At 41.2% G+C, this 15,124-nt stretch overlaps 1 protein-coding gene across 17 annotated transcripts in view; it reads right to left on the bottom strand.

Moving 5' to 3' along the window:
- KIAA1217 (KIAA1217 ortholog) overlaps window positions 1-15,124 on the bottom strand; it is a 773,854-nt gene that overhangs the window by 305,895 nt on the left and 452,835 nt on the right. For all 17 annotated transcript variants that reach the window (XM_060006227.2, XM_060006228.2, XM_060006229.2 and 14 more), the window contains one exon: window positions 11,914-12,197. In XM_060006227.2, the coding sequence (XP_059862210.1) occupies window positions 11,914-12,027 (114 nt within the window). In that variant the 5' untranslated portion in view covers window positions 12,028-12,197. The remainder of the gene's footprint in view (window positions 1-11,913; window positions 12,198-15,124) is intronic.

Here is a 15,124-nt window from a genome sequence, read left to right as displayed (position 1 = left end):
CATTCTTGTCACATCACTGCCTCTCCTGGCCACTCCCCTCCATCAGAATGTCTCCACACCTTCATCATATCATTCAGACCATAATCTGTCAATAACCTTGCCATAGATATTTGCTGAATACCTACTATATACTGGGCATTGAGGAAATAGATAATTAGGACAGTCTCCTGTCACCAAGACCCTCAATCATTCCATGAGACTCCATTCGACTTCTGATCTCCTGTATGAAATCTTCCCTCTCTGAAATCTCCCACTGCTCTGAATACAAGCTTTCTCATAACATTCCACCACTTTCTAACGTGTCCCATAAAACAAGAGCACCCAACAATAATTCTTCAGCAAATAGGTTTGGGAAACACTGCCTATTTCATTCCTCACCCACCCGCTCCCAAATCTCCCACCTGGGATTCACAATGCCTTCTGGCACATTAAAAGATCTGACCAGCCCTGCAATGTAGAAATTCATTTAACTTTGGTTAACCAAGAATGTCCCCAGATTAGAAACTTTCTCCCCATTCCCGAAACAGCTATTAACAGCCCAGGGATCTAGGATTCTGTAGAACATACTTTTACAAAATGCTGGTCTCGATCATTGCCATTGAGAACGTACACTGTTTCGTGCTGCCCTAATGGCACTGGCCTTGACTTCCCCAGGAGAATGCTCTCCTTGATGAGAAGAGTTTTGACATGCATTCAACACCTGTTACAGTAGAGATATATTATCTCATGTAATCAGCACCCCAACGCTATTATCTCATTTCTATGGTTAAGAAAAAGCCTCAGGGAAATGGTCTGACTGGCCTGCAATCACACGGCTGAGTATCTCAGCATATATCAACTCACTCATACTGGATCCAAAAGTTGGTACTCTTTCCGCTAAAGCGATGTACACTTGGCAGGGCAGGTATTGTGTTTTGTATTTTCTATATACTGCCCAATGCCAAGGTCATAGTGTAGGACCATGATAAGTAACCATTTGACTGAATTAATCCAAGAAAACACTGCAGGGGGAAGGATGAACAATGGCGAAGAAGTGAGCTTGATGAGTGAGGAGAGTTAGGACAATTCAGACGTTTGCAATATAACTTCTGCATCAATGTGTGGACTGCATCCCGCCGGTCTTTTCTGGATTCCTCAATACCAAAATTTCCATCTAATTCGGTGGCAATTTTCTCTAGGTTTTACTGATGATCACTTTCCAGGTGTCTCCTGCCACGGCGCAGCTCTACTTGGGTTTTTGACTTCCCCCAACTTTCCCACCTACTCCCAGGCACCCTTCAGCAGATTTTCCAGTCGAATCTTATTTTGATTCTTTTTTTTTTTTTTTTTTTTTTGCAGAGCCCTTCTTAATATAGCACTGCTCTCAGAATGTGTTCTCCTGCTCTTCCTCAACACTAATTAAAATGAAAGCTAACGCGGGGGTTGGTGGTACCCAATTAAACATGGATCAAAAGCCATGCGCTATGAATGATCCCCATTCAGTATTCTTTCTCTCTTTTTCTGTATCCTGTATGAGTAATGTAAACTCGATGTCAAGTTTACAAGTAAAAACTACACCCCCCTGAATTTAGTCTTTTTTTTACTGAGTCCCCACCACACATCGTACTACGTAATATTCCAAATCTGCTGAAATACACCTCCCCCACCCTCTAAGCCACAGTGCAAACTATCAGTCTTCTGGGAAATATCTCCAGGGCAGCTCTTTCATCTGATTCCTTGAGTAGCATCATCTGTTAAGTATCATAATGCTCTTTCTGCTTGTTTTTTTTTACTGTTGTTTTCCATCACATCCAACTTTAGATGACTATTGTTTCCCTTTGACGTATCTAATAGTATTTGAAATTTCTGAGAACAAGAAATTTTTTTATACTGATTCTTTCAGTCCTATCATATTCTTTATTCACAAGCCTTTGGTAGTTCATTAAATACATACTCACACATACACTAATATACATTCTCCAAATACACTGTGTCATCCCGTTATGACATGTGCTCCTTTCCTCTGGAGGCACTGCTCTGGCAGTAGAAACATTTTCTCAATTTTTGCCTTTCTCAGATACACACCACGATTGATGCCATTGCTTCTCTTGTGCCAAATTCCTTTTCATCCCCAAACTGATTAAAGGCTGAGCTAATCAGGAGGCTGGTACTTCAGCCATTCTGGGATCACCACTAAATTTCTTACATATTGATGCTGGGCAAGCTGCTCTCCCATTCCAGTCCTTCCTTATTTCTTCAATGTTTTGGAGTATTTTTGGATTCTGTCACTGATCAGAAAGATGGGATAATCTGGAGGGTAAGAGCAAGGCTCCCAAACCCAGGTAATAAGACTAAGTCCTGGTGCTGCTACCTACCTGCTGTGTCACTTTGGGCAAGATCTAACTGCTCTGTGCCATTCTGTTAAGTAAAGTTCATAATAAATAGTGTCTACCCCACTGGGTTTGGGGGAGGATGGACTATACTTATATGTGTAAAGAGCAACAGTGTCACAGTTTTGGCGGCTGCCGATAATACGTAGTCCTTGTAGGTCTTCTCCACTTTTCCACCACGATAAATAACAGCTGAGAAAACAGTGCTAAAGAAAACGTTGAACTAAGATTCTCTATGTGCACGGCAGTCTGTGTAAGGGTGCTTCTTCCCTCTTCCTGTTGTGACTTGGTATTATTATTTGCTCTGCATACACTGTATTAGATTTCTTAACTGCCAAGAAGCTGTTTCCTTTTCGCTTAAGATTTAGGCAAGAAATTGGTCTGTAAACCCCAATTCAGTCATTAGTTTAAACAGCTAAATATGTTTCTGATGCTAAACATGGCTATTCTACCGTCATCTTCCACTTTGGATTAGGATAAAGTAATAGCTCTAAAGAGGAAATTCTTAGCTGGGGGTCTATCTCCTTTACTATAACTTATAAGCTTTTCAGTTGTTTATTAATTTATTTACAAAATATGTATAATTGTATAAAACCTATCCCCCTACAATGTTAGCCTTTTACCAGATCCCAAGCCCTCCACTACATCTATGGTCTTAGTGTATCTTTAGTTCCCATTAGCCTTCCTTTCCAGGCTTTGCTGACACATTGATCCATGAATATCAGTGCATATTTGTGAATTTTGAACACTTCACATATCTGGGTTGATCAGGGTTAAGACAAACGGGATAGACAAAAATGTGATTAATTTGGAGCTTTTCATACATGACAGAGGGACTACATCTATCCCCAAGGTATAAACCGAGAGTCTGAAATCCATGGCATGAGGCGCGATCCACTGTGATGGAAGTTCTGCTGTCACATAATTAAATCCATCAAAAATAAGTCTAAAGATGTCATTACATGGGGATTAAGAGAGACAAACCATTATGGATAAAAAAAGCTACGAGGATATACTGTACAACACAGGGAATATAATATTTTATAATAACTATAAATGGAGTATAGCCTTTAAAAATTGTGACTCACTATCTTGTACACCTGTAACATATAATACTGTACATCGGGACTTCCCTGGCAGTCCAGTGGTTAGGACTCCATGCTTCCACTGCAGGGGGCACAGGTTGGATCCCTGGGTTAGGGAACTAAGATTCCGAAAGCCATGCAGTGTGGCCAAAAATATATATATAGGGGACTTCCCCGGTGGCGCAGTGGTTAAGAATCCGCCTGCCAATGCAGGGGACACGGGTTCAATCCCTGGTGTGGGAAGATCCCACATGCCGCGGAGCAACTGGGCCCGTGCGCCACAACTACTGAGCCTGCACTCTAGAGCCCACGTGCCACAACTACTGAAGCCCACGCGCCTAGAGCCTGTGCTCCGCAACAAGAGAAGCCACCACAATGAGAAGCCCATGCACTGCAATGAAGAGTTAGCCCCCACTGGCTGCAACTAGAGAAAGCCCGTGTGCAGCAACGAAGACCCAATGCAGCCAAAAATAAATAAATAAAATAAATAAATGTATTAAAAAAAACCAAAAAACAAATATATATATATATATATAGTACATCAACTATACTTGAATGAAAAAGGTGCCATTACACGCAGATGTAAATCTATGTTAATATATTTATATTACATATACATGTGATTGATGCTAGCGTACAGATAGGCATCAAGTGTTATGTACAACAAAGTAGATAAAACCATTCATTACATTTGGGAAAGCTAATGTAAGGAAATGGGGGTGGGGGAGGATTTCTTTCTTAAACTAAATTCCACGGCCCAAATCTGCATAAACCGAATATCCCTGTAGGTGCCAGAACCAAGATGCTGTGGTGAAGGGAAGTGACAGGTGCCACTTCTGGGCCAACATATTTAAGAGTCTGTGCGGAACCACTGGCTCCCTCTTTCCCTGTCACGGTGACTTGGAATCCATGTGTTAAGATGGCATCACCACACCATGGATATAGCCTGAATCACAAAGTCACTGCAAGGACAGCTTCTCTGGAGAGGTGTGCAAATAACTGACTTTGTGTGCATGAGAAATAAAACGTCCTTGTGTCATACCACAAAAAACCTACCGGGTTTACTTGTTATGCAGCATAATCAAGACCATCCTGATTAACACGTCAGTTGTAAGATATACCTCTCCTCTTGGCTCCTTTCTCTTTCTAACTCCCATTTGAATGGGGCCAGCCAGCTACCGAAAGCTAGCATGCAAGGGAGAGAAGTCAGCAGAGGTAACCTGCACCATCGTCTGTGATTTGTGACATCAAACGCCTTCCCCACAATAATATGTTACTTGCTTTGCCCTAAAATCGTGTTACCCTCATTCTTCGTCTGGGAGGCACACAGCACAGCCCTTGAAATCACAGGCTCTCTGCGACTGGCAGTATTTTGATCTGGTAACACTGCCTCCTCTCATCTATGAACTTGGCTTTTCACCCAGAAAGCTTCCTCTACTGAAGGTAAGGTCAAGATCATATAAATTGTTGGTAGAACACTTTCCTTTTTAAAAACTATTTCACTTTCTGCATTCTGTGTATACTTCACAGAAACATTCCATAGATCCTTATAATTTCCTTGTTTTTTCCAAGATGGAGGTTTTTTGGGGTTTTTTTTTACCCCCTCTTTCTTTCCATTGTTGATACTCTTGATTGTTCTCAGTGAGTTACTAAGGAACAGGAGTAAGAATGCCTTCATTCTACCACCTGGAAATGGTGCTCACTTCTTTTTTTTTTTTTTTCCTGCGGTACACGGGCTTCTCACTGTTGTGGCCTCTCCCATTGTGGAGCACAGGCTCTGGACGCGCAGGCTCAGCGGCCATGGCTCACGGGCCCAGACGCTCCGCGGCATGTGGGATCCTCCCGGACCGGGGCACGAACCCGTGTCCCCTGCATCGGCAGGCGGACTCTCAACCACTGCGCCACCAGGGAAGCCCCAACAGTGCTCATTTCTTAATACCTGCTCTTCTGATTCAAATGCAGTTAAGACTTCTCTTGTCTTCTGTCTTTAACTGTGTGATTTTCATGATTCTTGACAAAATCAGTTATATACCATCTGAAAAGGAGATGTCAGTCAAAGGAATGGATGTTTATTTTTTAACTGATGTAGAGTTGATTTACAATATTGTGTTAGTATCCGGTGTACAGCAAAGTGATTCAGTTATATATATATGTTTTTTCAGATTCTTTTCCATTATAGGTTATTACAAGATATTGAATATAGTTCCCTGTGCTATACAGTAAATCCTTGTTGCTTATCTATTTTACGTACAGTAGCTTGTATCTGTTAATCCCATACTCCTAACTTATCCCTCCTCTCCTCCCTTTCTCCTCTGGTAAACAAAAGTTTGTTTTCTACGTCTGTAAGTCTGTTTCTGTTTTGTATACAGATTCATTTGTATTATTTTTTAGATTCCACATATAAGTGATATCACATGATATTTGCCTTTCTCTCTCTGACTTACTTCACTTAGTATGATAATCTCTAGGTCCATCCATATTGCTGCAGATGGCATTATTTCATTCTTCTTTATGGCTGAGTAATATTCCATTGCATATATATACCACATCTTAAACCAACTGACTGTTGATGGCCACTCTGGTTGTTTCCATGCCTTAGCTATTGTAAATAGTGCTGCTATGAACATTGGGGTGCATTTATCTTTTCACATTAGAGTTTTTGTCTTTTCCTATGTATGCCCAGGAGTGGGATTGCTAGATCATATGGTAGCTCTATTTTCAGTTTTTTAAGGAAACTCCATACTGTCTTCCATACTGGAGGAAGGGATAATGTTGAGCTTGAACTTGAAACTCTAGTTCCAAGTTCCATAGTACAGCTCTTCACTAATGGATAAAGTTCTTCAGAGGCTGTTTAAAAGACTAGCATGAACTAGAACTTGAGATGGTTCTGACTAAACAGACTGATAGATATCTTCCTTCTCTTCACTTCCACAGTTGGCAGCATAATTACATGCAGGCTCCAGATATGCTGGACTACATACAGTAGACAGCGGAAGTGGTGCCCAACTCGCCAGGCACTGAGAAAACAGCTCTAGTGTCATTTCCACATGGACACACAAGAGAGACGCTAGGGAGACCTGAGGGGCCCTCAGAGACAGCAACAGGTCGGACAAAATGCCTCCTGGACTTATGGACCCCATTTCAGATACTGTCATTGTTCATGTGCTTATCTCCTTATTTTAACCCTCCACAATGTTCACGTTAAAGGAAAATAACCTTTATAGCTCTCTCACTCTTTGTACTAAATGGAAGAACACATTAGACTTTTAAGTTAAAATGTACAGTGGTCCCTGGGAGCCACGGGGGATTGGATCCAGTACCCACTTCGGATAACAAAATCCAAAGATGCTCAAGTCCCTTTCACAAAATGGCATAGTGTTAGCATATAACCTGTGTACACCCTCCCATATACTATGACTCATCTAGGTCACATAATACCTAATACAGTAGAATGTTATATAAATAGTTCTAAGTATAATGCAAAGGCTATAGAAGTAGTTGCCAGAGCTCAGCAAATTCAAGTTTTGCTTTTTGGAACTTTCTGGAATTTTTCTTTCCCAATATTTTCTACCTGTGGTTGGTTGAATCCAAGGATGTGCAACCCGCAGATACGGAGGTCCGACTGTGTTCCTCTTTCCTCCAAAGATGTGACCACGTTAGATACAAGAATACACATAAACTAATACTCTGTAGAATACTATATACCTAGTTAGTTAAATAGAAATTCTGTGTGTAACTAGGAATAAGGACTGAATCAGGACTGAAAAATTATTGAGACTAGGAGTGGACAGCTGGCTTCTGTAGGAGAGAGGCCAGTTGGACATCTGTTTCTTCACTAGAAAAGACATGAAAGAAGAGCACTTCCAAACTGTAGAGTGACACAGTGACGATGACCGAGAGAGATGGCTGAACTACAGACCTTTCTGAACTCAGAGCTATTTCAAAAAAGTAACTTTCTGTCAAGGCAAAATATATACTGGAATCTATTTTCTATGGTTATCTCATATGCTCGGGAATTGAATAAGATTTCTCTTTTTAAAGAAATGGCAATGGAATGAATGTCTCTATTGCCTGACCCACTGTGAGCTACATAATTTGTTATCAAAACTTTATAAAAATGAAAGGCAGAGGAAGCAAACACCAAGGTCAAAAACAAATGGAGAGACCACAGACTTGGGAAATTCAGACCCTGGCTGACCTGCTGGTTTCTTGACTTGAGGGAAATTGTTTAGCCTTCCTTAGCTTCTTAGCCTCAGTCCCTTCTGACTGACCAAACTGTCATCAATCTCTTTACCCCTGGATTCCCCACCGCTATCTGGACCAAACAAATGGTACCTGTCACATTCTAATTGTATTAGAAATATTCACTCATTCATTTATTCATTCAACAAAAATTAATCATGCCTAATTTCGGTTGTGTGCTCCCATAAATGCTGACTTTACAAAGGTGATTCAGACAAAGGTCTTGCTCCAAAAGCATATTTTAGATGAGAGAAGAAACATAAGTAAAAGCACAATAAAGGCACGATTAGATGCTACGATACAGGTACTGCAAGATGCTATGACCAGCTCAGCAGGTGTGACATTTAGGCTGGATCTGGAAAGATTAGTCTCTGCATGTGAATGCCTCATTTCTTTTACTGACTTGAAGGCAGGGGCCATGTCTCTTTGTCTGTATTTCTCACAGTGCGTTTTCCATGGTAGGTGCCAAATAAATATATATGGGATGAATAAGTGAAAGAAATCCAAACTGGAAGCTTTTAATGAAGGAAAAATACAAGCGAATTTCAGAACTATAACAAAATTGTGCTCTGATAATGGTAAAAATTAACTCCTTCAGGTACCCAAATATGTGTTGATAAAAAAGTGAAATGACTTTAAACACTAATTTGAAAATAAGAGCCTCCGAGGCTCTCCTTCTGGACATCACAAATCAGAATACTGTCATGCTAAGAGCTGCCACTGAAACAGGAAGAGAATCCATCATTCTCTTTCTCAATACTCTGTGATATAGGTATTATCTTCCCTTGACAAATGAGGTAACTGAAACAGAAAGATTAAGTCATTAGCTCCAAATCATGCAACGAGCATATGGTGGAGACTGGATTCCAACCCAGTCCTGCCTGACCCCAGAGCCAAGCCTTTCCGCTGCCAGATGATGCAGCTTCACAGCCTGCCTGCCTCACAGGAGTCTGCTGGGGAGTCAATAAAGATCCCGTCTACTATTATGCAGATAAGCCCTATTCCGCAATACTGTCACCTGCATTTTTTAAAGATAGTAGAAGAGAGTAAAGGAAACCTTTGTGCTTTTCAATAATTTAGACAGAAGAAAATTCTTGACTGACTTATTTTCAAAGTCTCCAGTATAAGTTTTCAACCAGGAATCTTCCAAGTGTTTGAATTCATATTTCAAAACATAAGGCGTGCTCTGATTCTCCTGATGTTTGATACCAAGGAATTAGAACCTGGATTCCCTCAGCACCAAGATATTTCATGTATAGTAACTGGATACAGCATTTTTGTCACGTTATCCTTGACTTCTCTCACTGGTGCTCTTCTCACTAAGGCCACTTTTCTGGGAAGCAACCAAGAAAACAGCCACCAGAAGAGTCTGCGGTGTTTAGAAACTCCCTATCTGGAAAGTGCATCAGACCTGTGATATGTGCATTCCTCCTTACGGCGGGTCACGTGATCTTCCTGTAAAGGAAGCCTGGAGTCATCCATTGTCAGAAGGCCAGGGAGGAGCAAAGCGTGTTGTGGAGAAGAGGACAGGAAAGATGAAATGGGCGGTAGGAGAAAAAGAATGAAAAAGACAGAAGGTGAAGTGCTGTCTATAGGAATTTCCTAAGTCCTCACCTAAGCTTATCTCTCATGTTTACAGTGCTGATTAAGGTTCCTTTGCAACACAGCAGCAGAAGGAAAAACGTACACACAGATCCACGCATCACAACCTTTCCCCTTTTGGATAGTCAGCTTGAAATACACAAGAATTCATCTCAAATTACCCAACGAAGGGGCAGCTGACCAGCCGTGGCCAGACTACATTATGGCGGAGATGCAAGTGACAGGAGATTGGAGCTTGAGGCCACTCAGCCACATTCATTACTCTCTGTCTTTTGACACCATCGCCCTTTACAACCTTCTGGTTATTTTTAGGCTCCCCATATAATAACTTTATCCAAAGCCATCATCATCATGGTAGTAGCAACAATTATGACATCACAAATAATAACAGTTACAGCAATTGAAAAATTTTTTAAATGGAAAAGTTAACATTTTTGACAGACTAATTTCTATATTTCTCTGCAAAATAATACATTTTAACTTCAAAAATATACATTTGCCTTCCTCACTCAACACAAATCAACTCTCTAGCCTCCTTCACCCAGATCGCTGTCCCTATAGCCTCTTTCTCTCTCTATCTTTCTCTCTCTCTCTCTCTCTCTCTCTCTCACACACACACACACACACACACACCATGTCCCTTATACCTCATACACAGACCATACTATCTACTCTATACGCAATGATTTTCAACTAATAGAACAGTGGAATAAACAAGGATTTAGATTTAACTGGATTCAAATTCCAACTTTTCTTTACCAAATTGTATAATCGTAACTGTCCTGAGTTTCCTCGATCTGAAGAGCACTGGATAAAGTATGATGCCTCATATATTATGACACAGAGAGAGGCACAAACTCCATTAATTAAATGGATAGTGTCCAACTATCAATAGAAAATAGAGGGATTTTTGTTATATGTCAACTATATCTCAATCAAACTGGGATGGGGAGATAAATTTAAAAAATAAATAAATAGAAATAAAAGAAAATAGGGGTATTTTCTATATATGCTTGAAGTGAAGATGGCCATCCTTTTCTTATTTACTGAAGAATTAATCTGCTCATCTCTACTACATCAACCCGGATTCTTCTTTTGTTTCTCTTCTTCTGGGCCTACTGCCTCTTGGGAATGTGAACTTTTCAACATACAGTTCATGAGGCATATTTCACATTTTTAGGCACTCTGATGAAGATTTCATAGAAGAGAAGCTTCCATTTAAAGGGGCAAGGGGCACAGGAGATTGCGGATAAAGTATAGATTTAAATTACTCAGGCTGGTGCCAATCTCCGTTTCCACGGACGATCAAAAGGCGAGTTAGACATCGCTTTTGTAACTAACTGGCGAGAGAGCAGACTTAAGACACAGAGCTTGTCTCTCTACCTGTCTCTCTACTAATTTCGATTAGTGTCGAAATCAATAACAGCCTGCCCTTGTCCCAACCAGTCCTATGGCTAAGTGTGCTCTGCTTCCGTTACCATGGTCTCCATCCGCAGATGGAGACGCCTATCTCTGAGGGGTACAGAGGAGGGTGGCCCCCCCATCTCCTGTAACCCCAAACCCACGCTGTCTGCTAACAAGGAACTATACACACAGCCAAGAAACAAAAGCATCCCGAGCCACAGTCGGGTGGTGGTATCTGTATGGTTGTCAAGATAACCTGAGAAAACAGGTAGCTGATGACAGCAGAAAGCCAAGCGCGCAAAAGGAAAACATCTCCGATTAGAAAAGAGAAAAGAGCAGAAAACAAAGCCCTAATGTCAGCTTTTTAAGGAAAAGGGGTTCATCACAAGTCTACCCCTTTGCATGCTCTGTTTTAGCCTGAAAAATCTATGTACGTACGTATGCATGTATTCATTCATTCACTGTGCCCAGCACTCAGTGCTATCGGGGTTCACATTAGTTGGTCCCGTGCTTTACTCAGTCAAGTGATACCCGTGCGTTGCCTGCACTTTACATGTATTTGTGGCTGAAGGTGGGATGCTCTTTTAGGGGAACTGCATATTCTCCGGGTCTCTCTTCTCTCACCTCCGGTTCTCTGACTGTTGCTGATAAAAAGGGCTAAGCCGTCAGGTCAAACCAATCTGCCTCCTTCCCATAACCCCCCAAAGAGATCTGGGACAACGCAACAGTGGGCACAACCCACTCAACTATTTGTTTCCCCTTTAAACTGAAGGTCTTTACTTTCCCTCATGTTCATTGAAGAATGAGCTTTGCACGGGGAGGGGGAATCGGATGAAGGTGGTCAAAAGGTACACACTTCCAGTCATAAAATAAATAAGTACTCGGGATGTAAAGTAAACACGATAAATGTAATAATACTGTCGTAGGTTATATATGAAAGCTGTTTAGAGAGTAACCCTAAGAGTTCTCATCACAAGGAAAAAAATTGTTTTTCTATTTCTTTCATTTTGTATCTAAATGAGATGATAGATGTTCACTCAATTTTCTGTGATAATCATTTCGTGATGAATGTAAGTCAAATCATTATGCTGTATACTTGAAATGTACAGTGCCACAGACCAATTATATCTCAATAAAAGTGGAAGAAGAAGAAGAAACAAACAAAAAAAAGAATGAGCTCCGCAGAGTGAAACGGCAGCATATATCTGTACCTGGTCTCTCAGCCTCTCTTGGTGGCCCATGATGGCTGTGGCATGATGGGGGTATTTCTGCTTCAGATGTTCTAGGAAAGCTTCTCTCTTACGATCCATCTCTGATGTTTGCATTCCCAGTATTTCTTTGGAACTTCGAGGTCCACCTAGAGTGTGTCTCCTTGGGATGTTTCGGGAAGATTTGGAAGCTGAAACGCGACTATTTCCATTAGAAAGGCGTTCCTTGGTTCTGCGACATTCTGCATCTTCTAAGGATGCTACCTGCAAATTGCTCTTTCCTTGCTCTGAAAAACAAAAAAGATACAGCTCACAATTAATGATTTCACACTAGAAATCTCATCTACAGAGCACCAAGAGCATTTGGAGCAGCTGTTAAAACATGAATGCAACTTAGCACATTTGTGCATGCGTGTGTGTGTGTGTATGTGTGTGTGTGTGGCAAGAAGGGGAGCAAATCAACAATCGAAAGAAATATGCAGAACTGCACTTTAGAAATCAAGATGTTGCAGCAAAAACTCTACAATTTCTGACTCTTTCCCTGAGGTTATTCAAAACGAGAACCCCTGGTCGGACTAGTTTGCAGGCAATTTGGGTTACCCTTCACCTTCATCTGTAATTACAGAAAAGTTAACTTCCGTGATTCTGATTATTTCTTTATTTTTAAACACAGTTTCATCCTGGTAACAGGATTTTGTATATTTTTATAATCTGAAGGTGGTTTCTGAAACATCTGTTTTATCTCCAAGACCAAAAATAGCCGTTATAATCATGGACACGTGAACCACTTGAAAATTCAATTTCTCCCTGTTATCACAAACCAAGCAAGCCAAAGAATAATTATTACAGGTAATAATCGAGGGGATGTAAAGGCTTAGACACGTTTTACTTGAAACAGACTTTATCTGAAATACTCAATGAAAAGGGAAGAGAGATGGTGCATTTTGAAGGTCCTGACCCAGACACCTGGCCTCTGAGCTGGCCAGGTAGGAACAAGTGATTCCTACTTAGAACTGAGCAACTGAGGCTGGCAACGACCACGCATAGCGAATCCCCACTCACTCTCAATGGATGGCAAATGGAGTGTCAGGTTTGACTATTCCAGTTAACTGAGAAAGAGGAGTTACTTCCTTTTTTTTAAATGAATTTATTTACTTTTTATTTATTTATTTTTGGCTGCGTTGGGTCTTCGTTGCTGCATGCGGGCTTTCTGTAGTTGCGGCGAGTGGGGGCTACTCTTCGTTGCAGTGCGCAGGCTTTTCATTGCGGTGGCTTCTCTTGTTGCGGAGCACAGGCTCTAGGCATGTGGGCTTCAGTAGTTGTGGCACACAGGCTCAGTAGCTGTGGCTCACAGGCTCTAGAGCACAGGCTCAGTAGTTGTGGCGCACAGGCCTAGTTGCTCCACGGCATGTGGGATCTTCCTGGACCAGGGCTCGAACCCATGTTCCCTACAATGGCAGGCGGATTCTTAACCACTGCGCCACCAGGGAAGTCCCAGGAGTTACTTCTTAAAAAAAAAAACACCAAAACAAAACAGAACAAAAAACAGAATAGGAAGAGAAAGTAATAAGCATTCTGAAGTACTTGAGAAGCTTGCAAGTTCTCTTCATGGAGAGCAGCTCATATACAGTAACGCAGACGCAGGCAGAGTAAGGTATTCTCGTCCACTGCATTCCCTGGAAAAGCACAGGGCTGGGTCTCAGGAGTCCTGCCTTTAATCCTAGACTCAGGACAAACGATGGGACCTCTCTCAGCCTCACTGTCTTCATTAATAAAATAAGCATGGTTGAACTGCTATTAGATATGCAAATTTAAATCTTTTAAATACTCTCTATTTGTTAATTTTTAAATTATTTTTTGGCTGTGCTGCGCCACGCATGTGGGATTCCAGGTCCCCGACCAGGGACTGAACTCGCGCCCCCTGCCTTTGAAGCACGGGGTCTTAACCACTGGACTGCCAAGGAAGTCCCATTTTTTTAATTTTTAAAAATTTTTTATTATAAATATACTCTAAATTTTTTTAAAAAAATAAGTTTCCAATTTAAGAGTGTATTTGCCAATTATCTTAAAAAATTAAGTACAGAAAATACACCCAATATTTAAGAGTTTTAGGATAGAGTCTCAGAGAACTAAATCTTGACACCAGTGATATAAACCAACACGTGTCCAGAGTTTACACGTAAACTAGCTCCTCCAGAGGCAATGACATCAATACAGTTTCCCTCTTCTTTACCTAGAAATGCTCGTGTCTAGAACTGTAGGTACAACAGCCTTGCTTAGGCACAGAAAATACTGTAATCTCTGGCTCTTTGTCCTGCTCCAGTTTTTCACCCCTAGATGTGTGTTCTGGGAATAATTCTTCTCGTTTACCCTTCACTTCTCATTACGTGGCTAATTACAGCATCTCCATCAGATACTGATGAGGAAAGGGAAGGAAAAAAAAATAGCCCAATTAGTTCATTCTCCTTTTCATTAGTTTCAGCAGTACGTTTAGAAGGGGGAGAAGACAGAACTATTGGATTAAAAGACATTGAAAAAAACAAATAAATAAAAAGGCTCTGGGACTCAGTATGAAACCAGGGAGGCTCAAATCACTCCTGAAATAATGGAATTGAAATCTGGAAGCATGGGTGGAAATGGTTCCCTTTTTCTTCAAATGATGAGAAGAAGAGTCTTCCACTGAAAATCACCTTGAACATGGGAGCACCTCATGTTACGCAATTATTGAGTGAAGTATTTTTTCAACAGGGAAGGGGATGGCGGTAGGAATCACACAGAAGCCCTGAGCACTAGGCCCTGCTCCACTGCCAACTCTACATGTGGTTTTAGCCAAGCCGTCTGGTGTCTGTCTGTCTTGATGTCCTACCTACAAAATGGAGAGTGCGATAACATTACCTGTGCTATCGATACTGCAGGATCAATAAGAAAATTGTGAGAAGGGAACGCGACTGTGTATTATGAGCTTTCATGCACGTGTTTCTTTGGAATTTCCCTCAGCACCCAGCCCGTGCTAATCATTAGTAAGCATCCAATAAAGACCTTTGGGTTGGAAAAAAAAAAAGATATTGGGAGATTAACTATAATTCCATTCACTTAGTTTACCTTCTCGTTATATGGGCTCACGCGATGGCTACCTTATTTGTGGTTTCTTCTCTAACGACACAGAGGTAATAGGATCTACGGGATAAAGCCAGGTACAGAAAATGCCGTATCT

This window comes from Delphinus delphis, chromosome 2 (assembly GCF_949987515.2).
Source record: "Delphinus delphis chromosome 2, mDelDel1.2, whole genome shotgun sequence".
Classification (NCBI taxonomy): domain Eukaryota; kingdom Metazoa; phylum Chordata; class Mammalia; order Artiodactyla; family Delphinidae; genus Delphinus; species Delphinus delphis.
The sequence above is the reverse complement of the archived record's forward strand: the minus strand, read 5'-3'. Positions and strand labels throughout refer to the sequence as shown.